Source organism: Piliocolobus tephrosceles, chromosome 6 (assembly GCF_002776525.5).
Source record: "Piliocolobus tephrosceles isolate RC106 chromosome 6, ASM277652v3, whole genome shotgun sequence".
NCBI lineage: Eukaryota > Metazoa > Chordata > Mammalia > Primates > Cercopithecidae > Piliocolobus > Piliocolobus tephrosceles.
Genome location: NC_045439.1, coordinates 154,577,752 through 154,599,041, shown reverse-complemented (window position 1 = coordinate 154,599,041; position 21,290 = coordinate 154,577,752). Strand labels below are relative to the sequence as shown.

General features: G+C 43.7%; 1 protein-coding gene across 1 annotated transcript in view; it reads left to right on the top strand.

Annotated features, from left to right (window-relative positions):
* RYR3 (ryanodine receptor 3) overlaps positions 1-21,290 on the top strand; it is a 404,874-nt gene that overhangs the window by 242,221 nt on the left and 141,363 nt on the right. The window contains exons 44-46 of the mRNA XM_031935734.1: positions 16,909-17,089; positions 18,219-18,330; positions 20,198-20,318. Of these exons, the coding sequence (XP_031791594.1) occupies positions 16,909-17,089; positions 18,219-18,330; positions 20,198-20,318 (414 nt within the window). The remainder of the gene's footprint in view (positions 1-16,908; positions 17,090-18,218; positions 18,331-20,197; positions 20,319-21,290) is intronic.

The following is a 21,290-nucleotide window of genomic DNA, read 5'->3' as shown; positions in this document are numbered from 1 at the left end:
TAAACTCTGCACCAAAATGTTCGGTCCACCCCTTTCGTTTTCAGGTTATTTTATATCTTTTCAATATATTTTCTGCACTACAATTTTATAATGCAACAAACTCTGGCAAAATGATCCATCAATACAAACGTTTGTGGGTTTTAGTTTAATGTTTATTTTGTCTCTGTAATAGTGTTATGTATATAAAGTTTCGATGCCGCAAAAGAAATAGCACTTGAATATAAAATTTTCCTTTTAATTCTCAGCAAGGCAAGGTACTTCTATAGAAGGGTGCACCCTTACAGATGGAGCAATGGTGAGCTCACATTTGGACAAGGGAGGGAAAGGGGTTCTTATTCCTGATGCACATGGCCCCTGCTGCTGTGTCATTCCCCTATTGGCTAGAGTTAGACCACACAGGCTAAACTAATTCCCACTGGCTAATTTAAATAGAATGACAGGGTGAGTGCTTTGGCTGGAGTCAGGACAGAGCAGGGAGCAGGTAATTGGAATGAGTTAGGGTGGAGCAGGTGATCACAATGAGTCAGGGTGGAGTAGATAATCAAAAAAGTTTGCTTTACGAGGAAGTTTAAAACTGGAAGACAAAGTATTGAACATACGGACATACTAATTCTTTGAAAAGAAATTTGGAACTCATATCTAACAATAGCCATGTCTAGTTTTGGCAAAGGATGTTGGCTTCTCCTTGCAAAGAATTTTCAGTCTTTTAAGGGGAGTAGACATGGACAGAGATCACTACAATAAAAGTAAGTGGAGTAAGGCAGGGAGAGAGCACTGAAGGGGTTCAAGAGGGGAAACTTATTGAGGAGATCAGAAAAGGCCTAATGGAGGAGATGATGTTAGAGACAAGCTTTGAAAGGTCAAGTTTCCAAATACATAGATTCAGTTGAGGTGCAGCATGTACAGTGGCTCAAAGGCTAAAGCATGCTGCGCTTAGGAAACCTAGTGCTATTGTTTAAATGTGTCCCCTAAAAAGCATGTTTTAGAAACAATCCCGTGAGTTGGGAGATTGGGCCTAATTGGAGGTGTTAGGTCATGAGGACCTAACACCTCATGAATGGATCAATGCCCATTATAAAATGGCTTGAGGCCACAAGTTCAATATCTTGCTTTCTTGTGCACACTCTCTTGCCATGCGATGCCTTCTGCCGTGTTATGATGCAGCAAGAAGGCCCTTAACAGGTGCACCCCCTTGATCTTGGACTTCCCAGCCTCCTGAACCATGAGCCAAATAAACCTCTATATTTTATAAATTACCTAGTCTTTGATATTCTGTTGTAGCAGCACAAAACAGACTAAGATACCCAATGATCTGTCAGTCTGGAGAGTAGCTGCATGGATGGCAGTGGTAAGACATGAAGTTTAAAAGGTAGGTGGTTGTAATGGGGAAAACCTAAATGCCAAGTTGAAAATTTAGTATTGATTCAGTGTGTAGAGAACTGCAAAACTTTTTAACAGAAGAGAGACTGATGGGTTGATACCCACCCATGGGTTCTATGCTCAGGTTAGAATAATGAGTTTATAAATTATTAGGGTGTTGGTAAAAGGGAATGGAAGAGATACATTTCAAAGAAATTACAGAGGTGGAATTCATAGGACTGTATTAGGCCATTCTTGCATTGCTATAAATAAATACCTGAGACTTGATAATTTATTAAAAAAAGAGGTTTAATTGGCTTACAGTTCTGCAGGCTTTATAGGAAGCATGGTGCTGGTATCTACTAAACTTCCAGTGAAGCCTCAGGGAGCTTCCCATCATGGTAGAAGGCAAAGATGGAATAGGCATGTCACATGGTGAAAGCAGGAAGAAGAGAGAGAGTGTGGAGAGGCTGGAGGTGCCATACTTTTTTTTTTTTTTTTTTTTTTTTGAGATAAGGCCTCGCTCTGTCACCCAGGCTGGAGTGCAATGGTGCAATCTAAGCCCACTGCAGCCTCGACCTCCCAGGCTCAAGCAGTCCTCCCATCTCAGCCTTTCAAGTAGCTGGGACTATAGGCATGCCAGTGAATCTACCATCCTGGGGTCTGGAGAGTGGTAGCCCCCTCCCCACAGCTCCACTAGGCAGTACCCCAGGAGGGACTCTGCATGGAGCCTCCCACCCATATTTCCCCTCTGTACTGCCCTAGTAGAGGTATTCTGTGGGGCTCCACCCCTGCAGCAGGATCCTGCCTGGGGACCCAGGCTTTTCCATACATCCTCTGAAATCTAGGTGGAGGTTGACAAGTGTTCTCCACTGTTGCATTTTGCATACCTATAGGCTTAACACTACATGGAAGCTGCCACGAGTTATGGCTTGTGTTCTCCAAAGTGGCAGCCTGAGCTATAGCTGGGCCCATTTGAGCCACAGATAGAGTTGGAGCAGCCAGGATATATGGGGAGCAATGTCATGAGGCTGCCCTGGGCCTGGCCCACAAATTAATTCTTCCCTCCTAAGCCTCTGGGCCTGTGATGGGCGGGCCTGCCGTGAAGGTCTCTGAAATGCCTTTGAGGCCTTTTCCTCATTGTCTTGGATATTAGCGCTTGGCTCCTTTTTAGTCATGCACATATCTCTAGTAAATAGTTGCTCTACCTGCCACTTGATTTCCTCTTCTGAAGAAGCTTCTTCTTTCTCTGCCACATGGCCAGGCACAAATTTTCCAAACTTTTACACTCTGCTCTTGTTTAAATAAATTTCCAACTTTAAGTCATTTCTTCATTCTCACATCTGAACATAGATTGTTAGAAGCAGCCATGCCACTTCTTGAACACTGTGCTGCTTAGAAGTGTCTTCCACCAGGATACCCTAGGTCATCACTCTCAAGTTCAAACTTCCACCAATCCCTAAGGTGTGAACACAATGCAGCCAAGTTCTTTGCTAATGCATAATTTGCATGATCTTTGCTCCAATTCCAAATAAGTTCCTCATTTCCATCTGAGACCTCAGCAGCTTGGACTTCACTGTCAGCACTTTGGTCACAACCATTTAACTAGTCTTCAAGAAGTTCAAAGTTTCTGTCATTTTCTTCTGAGCACTTCAAACGCTTTCAATCTCTGCTGCCTACTCAGTTCTGAAGCTGCTTCCACATATTCAGGTGTCTTGATAGCAATACCCCACTCTTTGATACAAATTTTCAGTATGAGGCCGTTCTTGCATTGCTATAAAAAAAAAAAAAACCCTGAAACTGGGTGATTTATTAATAAAAGAAGTTTAATTGGCTCGTGGTTCTGCAGGCTTTACAGGGAGCATGGTGCTAGCATCTGCTTGGCTTCTGGTGAAGCCTCCGGGAGCTTTCAATTATGGCAGAAGGTGAAGGGGAAATAGGCACATCATATGGTGAAAGCAGGCGTAGGGCAAGGAGGAGGTGCCACACACTTTTAAATGGCCAGATCTCTGAAGAGGTGGCCTGCCCCTACACACCTGTGGGCGTTTCTCGTTAGGTGGAACGAGAGACTTGAGAAAAGAAATGAGACACAGAGACAAAGTATAGAGAAAGAAAAAGTGGGCCTAGGGGACCGGTGCTCAGCATACAGAGGACCCATGCTGGCACCGGTCTCTGAGTTCCCTTAGTATTTATTGATAATTATCTTTACCATCTTAGAAAAAGGGAAGTAGCAGGATAATAGGATCATCACCGGGAGAAGGTCGGCAGGAAGACATATGAATAAAGATCTCTGTGACATAAGTTTAAGGAAAAGTGCGGTGCCTTGATATGCATATGCAAACATCTCCATAAACCTTTTTAGTGCATAAAGAGCAGCATTGCGCTAGCAAGTCCCACCTTTTGCCCTAAGGCGGTTTTCTCCTTTCTCAGTAAACAGAACTTACAATCGGGTTTTACACAGAGATGTTCCATTGCCCAGGGAGGGGCAGAAGACAGATGCTTTTCCCTATCTCAACTGCCAGGAGGCCGCCTTTCCTCTTATACTAGTTCTCCTCAGCACAGATCCTTCACCGATGTCAGACTGGGGGACGATTAGGTCTTTCCCTTCCCACGAGGCCGTATTTCAGACTATCACATGGGGAGAAACCTTGGACAATACCTAGCTTTCCTAGGCAGAGGTCCCTGCGACCTTTGGCAGTGTAAGTGTCCCTGGGTACTTGAGATTAAGAGAATGGTGATGACTTTTCACAAGCATGCTGCCTTCAGGCACTTGTTTAACAAAGCTCACCCTGCACAGCCCAAAATCCGTTAAACCTTGAGTCACTACAGCACATGTATGTTGCAAGGACAAGGTTGAGGGTAGGGTCATAGATTAACAGCATCTCAAACACAGAACAAAATGGAGTCTCTTATGTCTACTTCTTTCTATATAGACACAGTAACAGTCTGATCTCTCTTTCTTTTCCCCACAATCTCTGAAGAACTCACTATTGTGAAGACGGCACCAAGCCGTGAGGCATCTGCCCCCACAATTCAAACACCTCCCACCGGGCCCCACCTCCAGCACTGGGGATGACAGTTCAACATGAGATTTAGGCAGGGACAAATATCCAAACTGTATCAAGGATTGAATGGTGATGATGGCTGAGCCTAGGTATGTTGAGAGAAAAGGGACAGAGGTACAGAGGTCACATTGAAGCTTAGAGATTTGAGGGTAAAGAGAAATAAATAAAGATGTCAGAAGAAGCAAAATGATTTGAGATGGAAAGTAATAAGCTTGGCTTGGGTCACATTGTATTGATTTTTCTGTGTATGATACCCATATAGAGATACCCTTAATTGAATTTATAGGATAGAAATCCGTCAATCAACAGATTAGAACTAAGTAGATTTGCAGTCCATCGGTAGTTCAAATGCTTCACAGTAGGTTGCCACAAGCAAAGGCATGAAAAAAAAAATATGGAGAGTATGAAAAAGAAAAATGAGAATATTTCTGAATACTTAGGAGGAGGAATAGTGGCTCAATCACAACAGAATGTTACAGAGGAGTTTGGGCTGGAGAATGGAGTATCTTGGGTTCAAATTTGGCTCTATCATTTGCTAGTTGTGTGAATTTAAGCAAGTTAGTCAAAATACCTAACCTCAGTGCTTTTTTATATGTAAAACAGAGATGATAATAATGTATGCCTCACAGAGTTGCGAGGCTTAAATGAAATAATCCCTGGAAAACTCAGATTAGCCCAGTGCCGGAAACCTTATAAACTTGTAGTTATGATCGTTGTTGTTCATGACCTTTATGAGAGTGATAGGGCATTTGAAATGGGAAAACTGTAACAAATAGATTTCTTTGGGATCTCAAAGCCCTTTGTAAGTCCTTCTGTCTAAAAGGTGATTCAAAAGGACTTTCTGGATACTTTTGTGACCTCTGCTCAGCAATGAAAGATCAAAGTGATATAAGATATAAGACGATGGGAGCATTCATGGTGGGTGGTGGTAGGCGATGGTGGGTGGTAGGGGTGTTCATGGTGGGTAATGGTGAGTGGTAGTGGGAGCTGTGACAGTGGGTGATGAATGGTGATGATGCTAGTGATAGTGGAATATGATAGTCAGTCAGTGGCTATAGTGAGTTGTAGGGTGATTGAGGTGGGTGGTGGTTAGTGAAGGTAGACATGGTGATGGTGGCGGGTGATGATGATGGTGATGATGGGATATGATGGTTGGGTGGTGCATGGTCATACAGGATTGTAAGGGTGAATGGTGAATGATGGTGAGTGATGATGCGGGTGGCGAGGATTGTGGTGAGGATGATAACAGCTAACACTTATTGAGCGTTTACCATGTGCCAGGCACTGTTCCAAACACTTTTACATATATTAACATAAATTATACAACAATCCAATGAGGGAAGCATCTTAGGCTGTTCAGGTTGCCGTAACAAAATACCATAGACAAGGTAGCTTATAAACAACATAAATTTGTTTCTTACACTTCTGAAAGCTGGAAGTCCAGGACCAAGGTACTGGCAGATTCAGTGTCTGGTGAGGTTTCTGGCTCATAGATGGTGCCTTCTCACTGTGTTCTCACATGGTGGAAGAGGCAAGGCAGCTCTCTGGGGCCTCTTTTATAATGGCACCAATCCCATTCATGAGGGTGCTGCCCATATGGCTGAATCACCCACCAAAGGCCCTACTGCCTAATATTGTCACCTTGACAGTTAGGATTTCAACATGAATTTTGGAGGGTCGGGGGACACAAATATTCAGACCACAACAAGTGGATACAATTATCTTCATCTTATAGATGAAGACCCTGAAGCTTAGATTAAATACCTTGCCCAGAGTCTCATGGGTAATAGAAAGTAAAGCCAGAAATTGAATCAAGCAGTTTGACTCCAGAGGCCAAACTTTATGAACCGTTGTACACTATTGTCTTCCTGTCTCCCTAATGAACAAGGAAAAACAACATTTTCTCCTTTGAGCTTGTCAAAAATTGTCATATTATTTAATCACTGTTTGGTGCTAATTTTAAAAATTTTAAGCCAAATCAAAACTTTTAGTATATCAAAATAATGGAATGAGAAAACTCTTTCTAACATTATGTTACTATTATTTTTTAATGTTTGTAGTAAATCTTCTTAAATATTTGTCTTTAAGAAAATGTTTTAAGGCATGTAATTTGCTTCTCTTTATTTTTATTAGCTGTTGAGAATTTTTGGGTTGTGTTTAACTCTGAAAGTAATGAAGTCGGTAAGCTTCTATTTTCCTGGCAGTTGCAAACACTGTAGCCAGGCTAAGCACAGATGTGTTTGGGTGTCTGTGATTAATCCCTTCCTATGGTAGATTCTGAGGAGGAAAAGATTTCCTATCCACAAGAAAAAGGGAAAAGTTATTCTGTGTTTTCTTAGCGTCCTTGGAGAGTTACAGCCATATCTTCCCCGGACTACGAACTTAGTTTAAGGAACATAATGTCTCCTAGTTTTGCTGAATCTGCTTTCCTAGGTAGATTTATTATCAGCGGGCATAACTTGGGCATCCATCATGTGACATGTGAAGAGTCTATGAGGGGCTATGAAACGTGATGCTCTAGAAGTCCTGCCCAGAAGTCACTTCCTGCAACTCAAAGCAGGAAACAGAGAAAACCCAAGTACAGTGATCAGAAACATGTGTGGAATCATTACTAAAAACTTTACAATCAACCACACCTACCTACATAGTGACACATGGGACTGTTGGCATGTCAAAATGGTGGTGTTTGTTGGAATCTGGTAGAATTAGTCAAGGGATGCATAAGGAAGAAGGCAAGTGTTGAATAACATCTTGAAATAAATGGATATAGTTTAAGAGTCCTATAGGGGGAGCATATGGATAGACTGTTATGCTGGGAGACATACATCTTTTCGGGTTGAGAGTACAAAGTGTCATCTCAGCTTTGAAGGGTATATAAGGTGTAGACACTTAAGAATCATCTGGTTTATTTCTGCCCTTGTGTTCATGTTTTTAGAGTCAGAAAGGGCATGTTAACCATTCTTCAGTGTGATTGGTACTAGACTAGGCATGGTTAGGGCTAAATGTGTGAGACATAGTTTTGTTCTCAAATTTATAAAACAGTTGAAAAGATTCGGCAAACTCTTGAAAAATTAACCAGTGGAAAAGATTTAAATAACGGTTTAAGACAAATAGGAACAACATCGCAATGTTGTACTCAGGAGACACATCATGCTAAGAGTGATAAGAAGGTAGAATATAAGGTACATTTGAGATATGGCTAGTTGCAGTTGGATTCTTAACATCTATGTTATACCTTTGTACTAACTATAAGGTATCTTAGTCCATTTATACTGCAGTAACAAAATACCTGAGACTGGATAATTTATAAAGACAGAAATTTATTTCTCACAGCTCTGAAGAACAAGGCACCAGTAAAGATTGATGTCTGGGAGGGCTGCTGTCTGGTTCCAAGATAGTACCATGTTGCTGCATCCTCTGGAGAGGAGGAACACTGTGTACTCACATGGCAGAATCAGTTGAAGGGCAAGAGAATATCCCTTCAATTTTAAACCCTTGTATAAGTGTACTAATCCCACTCATGTGGGCAGAGATCCTTATAACTTAATCACCTCCCAAAGTCCACACTTCTTTTTTTCTTTTTTTAATTATGCTTTAAGTTCTAGGGTACATGTGCACAACATGCAGGTTTGTTACATATGTATACATGTGCCATGTTGATTTGCTGCACCCATCAACTCGTCATTTACATTAGGTATTTCTCCTAATGCTATCCCTATCCCCTTCCCCACCCCACAACAGGCCCTGGTGTGTGATGTTTCCCATCCTGTGTCCAAGTGTTCTCATTGTTCAATTCCCACCTATGAGTGAGAACGTGCGGTGTTCGGTTTTCTGTCCTTGTGATAGTTTGCTCAGAATGATGGTTTCCAGCTGCATCCATGTCCCTACAAAGGACATGAACTCATCCTTTTTCATGGCTGCATACTATTCCATGGTGTATATGTGCCACATTTTCTTAATCCAGTCTATCGTTGATGGACATTTGGGTTGGTTCCAAGTCTTTGCTATTGTGAATAGTGTAGCAATAAACACATGTGCATGTGTCTTTATAGCAGCATGATTTATAATCCTTTGGGTATATCCCCAGTAATGGGATTGTTGGGTCAAATGGTATTTCTGGTTCTAGATCCTTGAGGAATTGCCACACTGTCTTCCACAATGGTTGAACTAGTTTATAGTCCCACCAACAGTGTAAAAGTGTTCCTATTTCTCCACGTCCTCTCCAGCACCTGTTGTTTCCTGACTTTTTAATGATCGTCATTCTAACTGGTGTGAGATGGTATCTCATTTTGATTTTAATTTGCATTTCTCTGGTGACCAGTGATGATGAGCATTTTTTCATGTGTCTGTTGGCTGCATAAATGTCTTCTTTTGAGAAGTGTCTGTTCATATCCTTTGCCCACCCAAAGGCCACACTTCTTAATACTGTTTAATGTGGTTTGGATGTTGTCTCCTCTAAATCTCATGTTGAATTGTCATCCCTAATGTTGGAGGTGGGGCCTGGTGGGAGGTGTTTGGATCACGGGGGCAGATGCCTCTTGGCTTGGTGCTGTCCTCACACTAGTGAGTTCTCATAAGCTCTGGTTGCTTAAGTGTGTGGTACCTTCCTCCCACTCTTTCTCTCCTTCTCTGTATGTGAGACACCTGCTCCCCCTTCACCTTCTGCCGTGAGTAAAAGCTTCCTGAGGCCTCACCAGAAACCAAGCGGTTGCTGGCACCATGTTTCCTGTACAGCCAGCAGAAACAATGAGCCAATTAAACCTCTTTTCTTTTTCTTTTTCTTTTTTCCTTTTGAGATGGAGTCTCGCTCTGTCGCCCAGGCTGGAGTGCAGTGGTGTGATCTCAGCTTACTGGAAGCTCCACCTCCCGGGGTCACACCATTCTCCTGCCTCAGCCTCCCAAGTAGCTGGGACTGCAGGCGCCCGCCACCATGCCCAGCTAATGTTTTGTATTTTTAGTAGAGATGGGGTTTCACCATGTTAACCAGGATGGTCTCGATCTCCTGACCTCGTGATCCACCCGCCTCAGCCTCCCAAAGTGCTGGGATTAAACACATAAGCCACCACGCCCAGCCTAAACCTCTTTTCTTTATAAATTACTCAGTCTCAGGTATTTCTTTATGGCAATGCAAGAATGGCCTAACACACTGTTGCATTAGGGATTAAGTTTCAACATAAATTTTGGAGGGGCACCATCATTCAAGCCATAGTATAAAGCTTGTACAATCTTGCATATACCCCACCTTCTTCATTCTCCCACTGGGCTTCCTGGAATCTTTACACCTGAGAACAGGAAAGGAAATCTATCAGACAGGTAAAGGGCTTATAGTGACAGAGGCAAGGAAGTGTGCCTCCATCTGTAAAAATTCAAAGTGAAACAGCATCAAAGTCCAGAAATAAGTAGACAGTCAAAACACTACCAGTAATAGAAAATAAATTCCTCAAATAAAGAAGCCAATGGGAAACCTAGGCCCAGAGCACCAAAATGAGGAAAGCTGGCTGGGGTGAAAGGATGTCAACTACATTCTTTTCACCCTGAGCGAATTTCTCAGTGGCTTGCCTCCAAGGCCCCTGTGGGATTCCAGCAGTAGTGGTAACTGAGTATCTTGGCAGTGGACTCAAAAGTCCAGAACCTTGTCAACTTAAAAAATAAAATTAAAAGAAAGTCCAGAACCTACTTAATATATGTGTGTGGGTCTCATCAACCATTTCATGGATAAGAGTAGTAAACGAAGCCTGATACTTCAATAAAACTATGGAATTAAGCTGAATGAAACAAAAAAAAATCTGCTTCATCAACATTATTCACACAGAATGGCAGTATTATGACCCTTGTGCTCATCAAAGGCTGATTTTCATCATCTTGTTGAGAATGCCCGTATTTTGTCAGAGCACACCTCAATTCTGACTCCAGGTTTCTATTGCATTCAAGTTTTATTTGGCATATTTCATGAAAAAGCCACATAGACCCAAACTCTAGACACATGGGCAAAATTTTAGCACAATTCTGTGATTAAATACTGGTCTTCAGAATATCTGGGCTACTACTGCACCATCCACCCTGGCATGATTTCATGCAGTCCCTTGGCTTTGAATTGCATGTATACACTGATGATCCCCAAATGTATTTTGCCAGCTTTGTCCTCTTCCCTGAGCTCCAGACTTGTATATCCTGGTTATCTACTTGGTATTTCTACTTGGATGTCTCATATGCATCTTAAATTTTGTACATCTTAAAGCTGAGTATGTAATTACCACCCAAAACCTGTTCTTCCGTGAGGATTCTCCATCTCCTTAACTAGCTCCACCAACTTTTCAGATACTCAGACTAAGTCTAGAGAGCATCCTTAAATCAACTTTTTTCGTTATTCCCACATTCAGTCCATCAGCAAGTTCTGTTGATTCAGCATCTAAAACATATCGGAAATCTATCTTCTCTCCATCTCCATCGGCCACTTTCTACTCCAAGTTGTTATTATCTTATACCTGGGCCACTCTAAGTTGCATAGAAACTGAATTCCCTCCTTCTACTCTCTTATATCAGCCTGCATTTGCTACATAATAACTTCATAATCTCAAAGGCGTAAAATAATAAGCATTTATTTCTTACATATCTGCAAGGTGGTGGGAAAGCTCTGCTGCAGGTCCACAGGTCTGCTGGGGTAGTTCTGTTCCACTAGTCTCATTCTGGGGTTCAGGTTTGACTATCCTTGTCACTACTTGTCTCCTGTCTCTAGATCAGTTACTAGCGTGTAGTGGGGATTCAATGGATAGTTGAATTCATTAGTAAATGGGCAAGAAATTCCTGGTTTGCTCCCTGTGCTATCACAGTGGTTCATAGACACATCTCCAGTTAATCCCTCCCCAGGCTGGAAGGTCCTAAAAAGAAGATGGTATGTCCTTACTATTTGGACATGCCATACTTAGTTCATACAGGTTGCCTGGCACCCTATCAAAGATGGCATTTAGCAAAAAGAGGTGTTGGATCCTGGCCATTATCCTGCCCCTCTGATTCTCTAAATTAATTAAATGAGTGTGAGTACATTCATTCATGCTGGAGCCCTGTGTTCTCTCTTACTGAGGTGGGACTTGATTGAGAATATGTTTCTTTTCTTTAGGACTAATTGAAATCTGAGGTAGTAGATGTTGCAGGCTCTTATAAACAGAGGCTGATAACTGCGTGGGATAATGCAACAATGGGTAGCCACCTTTGGTTTTTCCATCCAGTCATTTCAAGTCTCTACGTTGTGTCTCAATGAAGTCTATTGACTTATTGATAAAATATATTCTTTGAATGCCTGTGATATGCCAGATGTTAGCAAGACCCTTGAGCACACAGTGTTAGATAATTCAGACACAGGGTCCTGTTTTTATGGCATGTACAGTCTCACAGGGAAAGCAGGCACAAAGGAAGAGGACAGGATGTTTGAGAGGAATGGGTTCTCTGGGATTCCCATGTTTAAGCTCCTCCTGAAGGATGAAATGGAGTTACCTAAGTTGAGGGTTTACATCAAAACAATGGGAAGAAGAACAGTGTTCCAGACAATGAAACTTTAAAACAGAAACTAGAATTAGAACAGAGAGAGTGAGAAAAGTGATGGGCTGAAGATTAAATAATTGTATCCCTGCTAACTGTGGTGTATCCCTGTGGTGAGTATGAGTGTTTTACCAGGGTAAAACGGGGAGAATCATTTCCATTTCCATCCAACTGTTCAGAAGTATCGAAAAGAAAATAGTAACATGGAGACAGTGTTGAAGCCTTTGAAGAAAGGCACTGTGAACATTCATGCTGTTATTAAGCTCATTATTCGTATTAGAACTCAAGCGAAAAGCATTGTTGCAAGCCCTTGGGCAAGACTAGTTTACCTCAAGTCTCTCTCTTCCCTCTTGAAAAATGCCCTCCAGGTCAGTATCTAGCTTTACCACATTGGATTTGTTAGCAGTCAAGCTTGCTGAGCTACAGGTAATTGGGAAGAGACGGTCTCTCCTTCCTAATCATGCCATCCTCTCTGCCTTGAGAAGCCTTTGGAAATTCTTTTGGTTGGTCCCGTGTCTAATTAGCAGCAATGGTTACACTTCAGCTCCTTCCTCTTAGAGTGTGCTCTGCATTCTCCGCAGATGTCCACAATCCAGCAATCAAGGGCTGGCTTCCTGGGTCACTTGCAGGAACAGACCCAATTAGTTCAGTTCTGAAGGCCTGAGACTTGAATAAAATAAGGCTAATTGGGCAAATGAATTTCACTCGAAAGCTCAATGTAGAACTCGCAGTCTGATTTTTCAACTTCTGCGTATTGTGGTTTTAATTCCCACCAACTTCATGATACCAAGCACTGTGGGGAAAGCGAAGTTGAATTCAACATGCTGGTAAAATTGGTGACTGACCCGCAAGCATTTCCACGAGGTAACTGAAAGAATCTGAGTATGGTATTTAAATAAGCTTGATTAACAGAGTTGGGTTTTTTCCTCCATTTTTTATATTTAAAATTTCAGTATTTTAGCTTTATTATTCTTGTAGTGAGAAATTCCAACTGAGAGGGCTGATGTATGTGCTACCTGATAAGTACTGGAGGCCAAAACCATTCGAAGCTAGTGAACTGTGAGATACATCTATGTCTGAAAAGACTGGCTTTTAACAATGTAGATTCTCCTGGTGCTTTTCTGTAGGTGTCCTTCCTGTGAGTAGACTATATTAGGTATAAATGGTAGGCTCAACTGGTAGGCGAGCATGGGCACAGCACCCGGCATCATACCCTTTTCTGAGGTCTTCTACAAACTGCAGTGTCTCTCAAGCTCTCTTTGGTTTCTCTTTTTCCAGAATATGTTGATTCTTTCCACCATCCCATTATTATGATAATTTTACCCTTTTAGTATCTCCTGAGAATTTTCTTCACATGGATTCTGGTTTAATAAAAACCGATTGTTTTTGGATGTGTGATACATTGGCTAGAACTCGAAGACAAAGTTCTTTACACAAATTTTAGACTCTTGAAGGATCGAGCTGTAAAACCATGAATGGAAGCTGATTAGCTGTTTAAATCCAGTTTAATAACATTTTTTCTGGATGGAGCTACACAATTCTAAAACTTAGAGTGGTACATGCTTACAGTCTTGGATTTTGCCCACAGTGCAAAAGCTTGAGTGATAAAAGAGGATGTCAGCAAGCCAAGCTCTAGGACAGGACTACACCTGTGGTCTGAGGTAGACTCTTCAGGGCTGTGAGACACATTCGGTATGTTCAAGATTGAGTTTCGTGTGAGAGGTGAGCCTGAGTTACTTTCAAGCATTCAGACAGCAAGCTCAGCTGCCACCCCACTGTCTTGTTTTTCTAAGACCACCAGAGCGAGCACAAAAGAACCAGCAAGTAGGCAAAGGTCAGGCGCAAAACTGCAAGTTTATTTTAGTAACCTAAGGTGTGGAGAAGTCTGTCGGCCTCCGGCAAAGAAGGCCGGCAGAGTTCCCCTCCCCCAAGCTCTCAGACGGAGTTCCCACATCCCAACAGGACTGGGAAGCTGGGAAGTCCGCGTGGCTCAGAGCGGCTTTTCTAGGAGTGGGAGGGCAATAGGTGGGGCATGGGCGTGTCAGGGGCGTTCCGCAGGTGCGACCAGGTAAATCTTGGTCTCTTCGGATTGACGTCACCTGGTGCATGCCCAGTTGGTCTGCACTCTCCCTGGGCTCCGGCTGCATTTTCGGGCGCGTGGGAAGAGTTGAGGATGGGGATGAAGAAGAACCCGGAAGTGCACCATCTTGCCTCCGTTCGTCCAAACACCCACCCCATCCCCATTCCTCTGAGCATAATGGGAGAAATCTCTGCATCTGAGTTAGACTAACAGAGTCACTCTAAAACCAGATGGAGCACGCATATCTGAACAGGGGAAAGACCCAGTGAGATTGTACAGTGTGCGTACTCACACAGTGATGAACTAAAAAGCTGGAACAAGAAGTTAGATTTTTCTGGGTTCTCATTCAGATGCTCTGCCAGGGTGTGGTGGCTCATGCCTGTAATCCCAACACTTTGGGAGGCCAAGGCAGGAGGATTCCTTGAGTCCAGGAGTTTGAGACCAGCCTAGGCAACATGGTGAAACCCGGTTTTCACAAAAAAATACAACAACAACAGCAATTAGCCAGTTGTGGTAGCATGTGCCTGTAGTCTCAGCCACTCAAGAGGTTCAGGTGGGAGGATCATTTGAACCCTAGAGGGTGAGGCTGCCCTGAGCTGAGATCACGCCACTGCACTCCAGCCTGGGTGACACAGCCAGACCCTAGACCCTGTCTCTTAAAAAAATGCTTTACTCCCAACACTTCTAAGTTGATTCATAAAATGTTTTATTAAATAGAACTTAAACTGCTAAGATGGTTTCAAAATACGTCTATAAATTCTTTGATACTCTTCCCTCAAAAATACAGAGCCTAATTCTCCCTTTACATGTGAGCTGGACTTAGTGACTCACTTCTAATGAATAGGATATAACAGAGTGACAATAAGTGACCAGGTTGTTAAAGGCAGCTTGGTTTCTGCTCTACTGTCCTTCTGGATAATTTGCTCTGTGGGAAGCCAGCTACCACATCATGAGAACACTCAAGCAGCCTTGTGGAGAGGTCAACATGGTAAGAAACTGAGGCCTCCACCCAACACCCAGTGTGCAACTGAGGCCTCCACGCAACATCCAGTATGCAACTGAGGCCTCTTGCCAACAGCTGTTTGAGTGAACGTGGAAGCTGATGCTCCAGTCCCAGACAGGCTTTCAGAAGACAGCAGCTGCCACCTCATGGGAGATCGCAAGGCAGGACCACCTAGCTTAGCCACTTCAAAATCCCTGGCCTGTACAAATACTGTGAGATAACATTTATTGTTCTAGCCTGCCAATATTTGAGGTAATTTTTTGCACAAGAATAAATAATACAACAGCGTATCACATCGTAACCTCTGTTATCTCTCAGTTCTCCAAGAAATACCCTATGATTCTGTAGAAAAGTTTTTCTTCAAGCTTGCAATACATAACATCAGCAAGTCTTGCCTTTGAGTACTGGGTTCAGGGATAAATTCTCAGACACAAATGAGGTACCTCTTATGATTCCGTAGAGAAGTTTTTCTTTAGGCTTTAGCTAATACAACATGAAAAAAGTCTCGCCCTTGAGTCTTAGCTCAGAGATGAATTCTCAGATACAAATTAGGATTTCATCTGAGACAGAGGTATATTTTTTTATTGAGAATAAAATATTTGACAAAGGGCTAATATCCAGAATCTACAAAGAACTTAAACAAATTTACAAGAAAAAATCAACCCCATCAAAAAGCGGGCGAAGGATATGAATAGACACTTCTCAAAAGAAGACATTTATGCAGCCAACAGACACATGAGCAAACTATCGCAAGGACAGAAAACCAAACACTGCATGTTCCTACTCATAGGTGGGAATTAACAATGAGAACACTTGGACACAGGATGGGGAACATCACACACCAGGGTCTGTCGTGGGGTGGGGGGCTGGGGAAGGGATAACATTAGGAGAAATACCTAATGTAAAGGACGAGTTAGTGGATGCAGCACACCAACATGGCACAGACATACATATGTAACAAACCTGTACATTGTGCACAGGTACCCTAGAACTTAAAGTATAATTTAAAAAAAAAAAAAAAAAGAATGGCTATCCTTAATCACTTTATCAGGAAATGAGACACTTTCTTCATTATCTGATTCATCCAAAAACATGCCACAGAATACAATTCTCCAACCTCTGCCTTCCCACAGAGCGAGTTTAGGAATAACCAATAAAACTTTACCAAGCAGATTCTTCATCTGGATACATGATTCCAGAAATGACCTGAAGTCTATCCATACAAACCTGGCTGTCCTAGGGTAGGTATTAGACTCTGTGAGAGTATGAGGGTAACACAATCAGAAGCTGATATGTCACTTTCCCGAACGTTAATTGAAGCACACCAGTTGAGTAACCATCTTACCTCCTTTCGAGGAAGGAAGCAGATTTGCATATGCCCTCGCTGAGGTAATAAAGATGTAAAGTTCTTCTGTTCGCTAAGTCACTTGTGAATGAATCAGTATTCCAGGGTAGACTCAGTAGTTCATTAACTGCCCTCTGAGGACCTAAATATATGGAAATAATCTCTACAGTGCAAACTCCTGAGCTGAAGAGTAAAAACCTGTTCTGTGATGGTTGATCTTAATACTTTAAATGAACAGATCCTGACCCAATTTATCAAAGCCACCTTTTTCTCCATCAGTGTCAACTCCTAGTCTTAAGAGTAGATGAGGCTGGTTCGAGTGCAGTGAGTGGGGTTTATAACTAACTGACCACAATCAGTTACAGATGCCTTAGTTCCTTCTCCACTCCCACTGCCCACTGGACTGACCTAAACCAAAAAAAGAGTAGGTGATAAGCTGAACAAAATACTGTTCTCCCAGCCTCATCAATTCTGGGGTTGTGCTTTCCATTGAGAAGGAAACAGTGCCTTTCTCCCTTAGGTGAAAGTGTGGAAGAAAATGCCAGCGTTGTGGTCAAGCTGCTCATCAGACGCCCAGAGTGCTTCGGCCCGGCCCTGCGGGGTGAGGGGGGAAACGGACTGTTGGCGGCCATGCAGGGTGCCATTAAGATCTCTGAGAACCCCGCGCTTGACCTCCCCTCTCAAGGATGCAAAAGAGAAGTGTAAGTGAAAGGAGTTGCCTTCTGGCACGGATACGATTGGTGAGCTCTCAGATATTGTTGGTATATGGATGATTTAGGAGGTAATAGAGAAAGCACATGTTCTTCACAGTTACAGCTAAGACATTTACACTTCATCAAGCACAGGGTTGTCTTGACTCTCCCAGTAAGCGTAGTGATCAGCATCACCTTCACCCCCTTCCATTTTCTCTACTCTGCTCAGCGCAGCTGGAAATCACAAAGTGGGCAAAGTCTTAGCCTCCCTGTAGCATCACCATGGGGTAGGAGGCAAAGGCCTGGACCAAGGTTCTACTCCTTGTCTAACTTCAGCATGTTTCCTTCAGTATTTTGTCCCACAGTGTCTCATCCCATACCTCATTTGTAAAAACAGATCGTGCCTCCACTTCTTCTTCTGAAAACATGAGAACTAATTAAGAAAGTGTTTTGATTTGACTTCTTAAAAAAAAAAATGCAACCTGCAGAATGTGGAAAGAGCACTATAATGTTATTTAAATGTTAAGGATATAGTTGGTAGATTATCTGATTGTCTTACTTTCCCTTTATCAAGTCTCATGATCATGTCCCTTTCTTCATCACAGCCTTTACATGAGACCCTGGAATCTAGAGAGTGGGTATAACCCAGCAGAAACTCTTTAGACGGTTGACTTTTTTCTTTGTCATCAGACCTGGGAGAGCTGGAAAGGACCCTACACATATGCTTTCCCCACTTCCTCAAGCAACATGAGAAAAAAACTGAGACCCAAGGTCATATAGCTTATTAGCAACAGAGCCAAGACAGGGACTGAGCCCTCCTGACTCCTGGTCCAGCGTGCTTTCCCTGGATCTTCCCCTCACAGGAAGGAAAAGGGGTTGAAAGGTTGGTAGGAGTTATGGCCTGTGATCAGCTCATGTCGGTACTCATGCCTTAAGATTCATGGGATCCTGTGAATGTCATGGACAAATATTTGGGTTCCTTGAGCTTAATGAATGAAACCACTTTGTGGACTTCTAGAGGAAGATGAGGTTCCAAGGGAAAGGAGAACAGAGTGCTTCCATATCAATCTACTTGTGTCTCCCAGCATGGCAGTGCCTGCCAGCCTTCCTCACACCTCCCCTCTGTTGGTTCTCTCAGCAGCACGGAGGCCGATGGAGAGGAAGAAGAAATCGTGCATATGGGCAATGCAATTATGTCATTTTATTCGGCCCTTATAGATCTGCTGGGCCGCTGTGCTCCTGAAATGCACGTAAGTGATAGAGCTTCCAGAGAACAGCTGTGAGAAACCTGCGCCAAGAACACTGTAGATTTCCTGAACCTCGTTTCTTCCTCTGTCTCTGGCATTGGCTAACATGCCTTTTTCTAGGTCCCTTTTAGCTAATTTCAAAAGTAGTTTCCACCTCTGATACCTGACTCTGCTGCTTTCTAGGGAGGGGCTCCAGGGCAGATCCCTGTCTTGTGTGATTTCTCTGTGGTACTAGTTGAGCATGTCCTCTGCACAGTTTGTTTCAAAAGCCTCCCAGAATCGTGTTTTGACGTGCCTCAATTTGGTCAGAATGGGAGCAACTTGATTCTGGATCATGGCCACAGGACTCTCCATGTGGAAGATCACTTCCCTGACGACTGTGGCATCAGGCCCCAGGAAGGCAGACTTCCTGTGGTTGGTGTTTGACTGTTTCCTCCAGAGGTAGAGCTTTGCAGACATCACAAAAGGGTGGTTCTGTTTTATGAGATGTCTTCTCAGACTTCTGGTTTTGAACGAAAAAGTGTGTTCTTTTCCTTCCTTTTTTCCACGTCTGCTGAGGGCTGAAAGAAGCAGCCTTATTTCATATAAGATCTGACATCATAAGAGAGGAAATAGCTGCTTTTCCTATGAAAAGCAACTCTAAATTTTGATAAGGGAGGCTGATCCGAATTCCTAGGATTCCAATTCCTGCTATGATAAAGGAGCCTTACCCACATAGGCCTGTTTTTCCATTTCTGTGCCTTTAAGCAAATGCAGGAAACTTGAAAGGGAGCCCAGAAAGCACTAGAGTGTTCTACAGTCTTGGCGGGGGTGGGGAGGGTCAGTAACCCCTGTGTGTTCATACTCTAGCTTTCCTGATCGCCTCTCATCACATCAGAAAGCACATTATAGTTTGCTTCTTCTCAAGAAGGCGGCATGGGATAGCTCACCAGAGCCCCATCTGGGTGTCCCATTCTTCCTTCCTTACTGCCTCTCTGCTCCAACACCTTACACACACGCACATACACAGACGCATGCATACATCCCTTCTCAGGACCCCTCCTGTGGGTCCTGCCCTGTCAGTGGTGAGGGAAGGATGCCATCATCACCAACCACCTCTTCTCTGCCCTTGGGGATGGAGGTGGCACCAGGGTGGGTGGGCAGGCCTTCTGCTTTCCCTGGTGGCACCAAGCATGGTATCTCAGCATACCATCCAACCCACCTGGGGACTGTCTGACCCTGAGCGATGACATTCAGTTCCTAGCTGAACGCCTGCTACACCCAGCCAGAGACTGCATGTGCAGGGGGATATGCATGCACACGCTTGTGCGTGCTGGTTGGTTCATCAGTGTCAGGGTGGATCAGGCTGTTCATGCCCCGATAACGCCCCTGAGCCCCTCAAGTTCTCTCTGACATTCTCTACACCCGTTTTGCCCACTTGTCATCCCCAGCATTAATCAAATTCTTAGAAATTTAAATTCATAACCCATTTCTACGTTTAACAGAATTCTAGAGTCTGGCATTGTGGCCACGCTGTCCACACTTCTGTCGTGGCCACCAAGAGCTTCCGGCAGTGCAGTCACACTGAGAAGCCACCAGCAGGCCGTGTACTTATTCCTGGGACCTGATACCACAACCTCATGGCCACTTTAATAACAGCAAAGGAATCTAGCAACCTCTTCAGTCAGTTATTTCCTCAGTAGCACCTCTTCTGGAAAATCAAGAGACCACTCTCCTCTTTCCCTGTGGCCACAAGTGTCTGTAGCAATTAGGGAAACATGGAAATGGACCCCTGCCCTGAAGCCATTTTACTACCAGAGGTTTGGAGGTGGGGTGGAGCGAGGTGTGGGAATCTCACTTATCTCATGTCATCCTCCACCCTCTCTTCCAGCTCATCCAGACGGGAAAGGGGGAAGCCATCCGCATCAGGTCCATACTGCGCTCCCTGGTCCCCACAGAAGACCTGGTGGGGATCATCAGCATCCCCTTGAAACTGCCCTCCCTTAACAAAGGTAAGGGGAGTGACTGCAGGCTGAAGCAGCAGTCTCCCAGCAGCCACTGGCTCGGGGCAGGACCCTGTCCCCAGCACAACGGCCCCCAGGTCCTGACTCGCAGGGCAGGCTGCACAGGGCAAGTGTCTTGCTCTTTTCCTGTGGTGAGTTTTCTCCTCTAGGCTCTAGCCAGCTGCTCTCTTGTCTTCTCCAGAAGCAATCTCAAAACCATAAATCAAGTCCTGACTCCTAGCATTTGCCCATTTCCATGGTATAAACTTTCTCACCATGGCCAATTCCAAGCCACCAATGTGATGTCACTGAACACAGAGCTGGGAAGAGAATGGACATGGCACATTAGATTGTATTCCCAACACACAAATGCAATTGATGCAAAAAACCTCAAGAGTAGAGTTCATAGTGAAATAATTTGGAAGTAATGACTTCAGTCTGCTCTCTCGTCTGTGTCAAGACAGTGTCCCCGTGCCCCACAGGTACAGACAGACCTCGCTGTCCTCCTGTGAGCACGCCAACCCTGTGAGGGAGGCTGACGGAATGGGACAAGCAAAAGCTCTCCCCACGGCCTCCCTTCTCCTTCTCCCCTGGCTCCCCCAGCTTGTGTAGGCATTTGGGGCGCAGACAGGCCCCCACACAGACTCTCCAGCCACAGTCGCACGCCTCGTGGCTGAGGATCATAAACTGCTTCCCTCAATGCTACCAGTGACATTTGACATCAGTCAGTCTTATCTTAGCAAAACTTTACACTCTCCCGGAAGTGTTGTTTCTCTGAGTCACCCCACCCATGATCCAGGCTCATGGAGGAATTGAAAACGTATGATTCGAACCGTTGTCATGTTTCCCAAACTGATATTCCACAGTAGGTTTCTGTGGGAGATACTAATAGGTATACATATTAATAAGCAGCCTGGAGTCAAATAAGTTTAGGAAATGCTGTGGAACACATCACATGGTATAAGCACAGTAAAACAATAA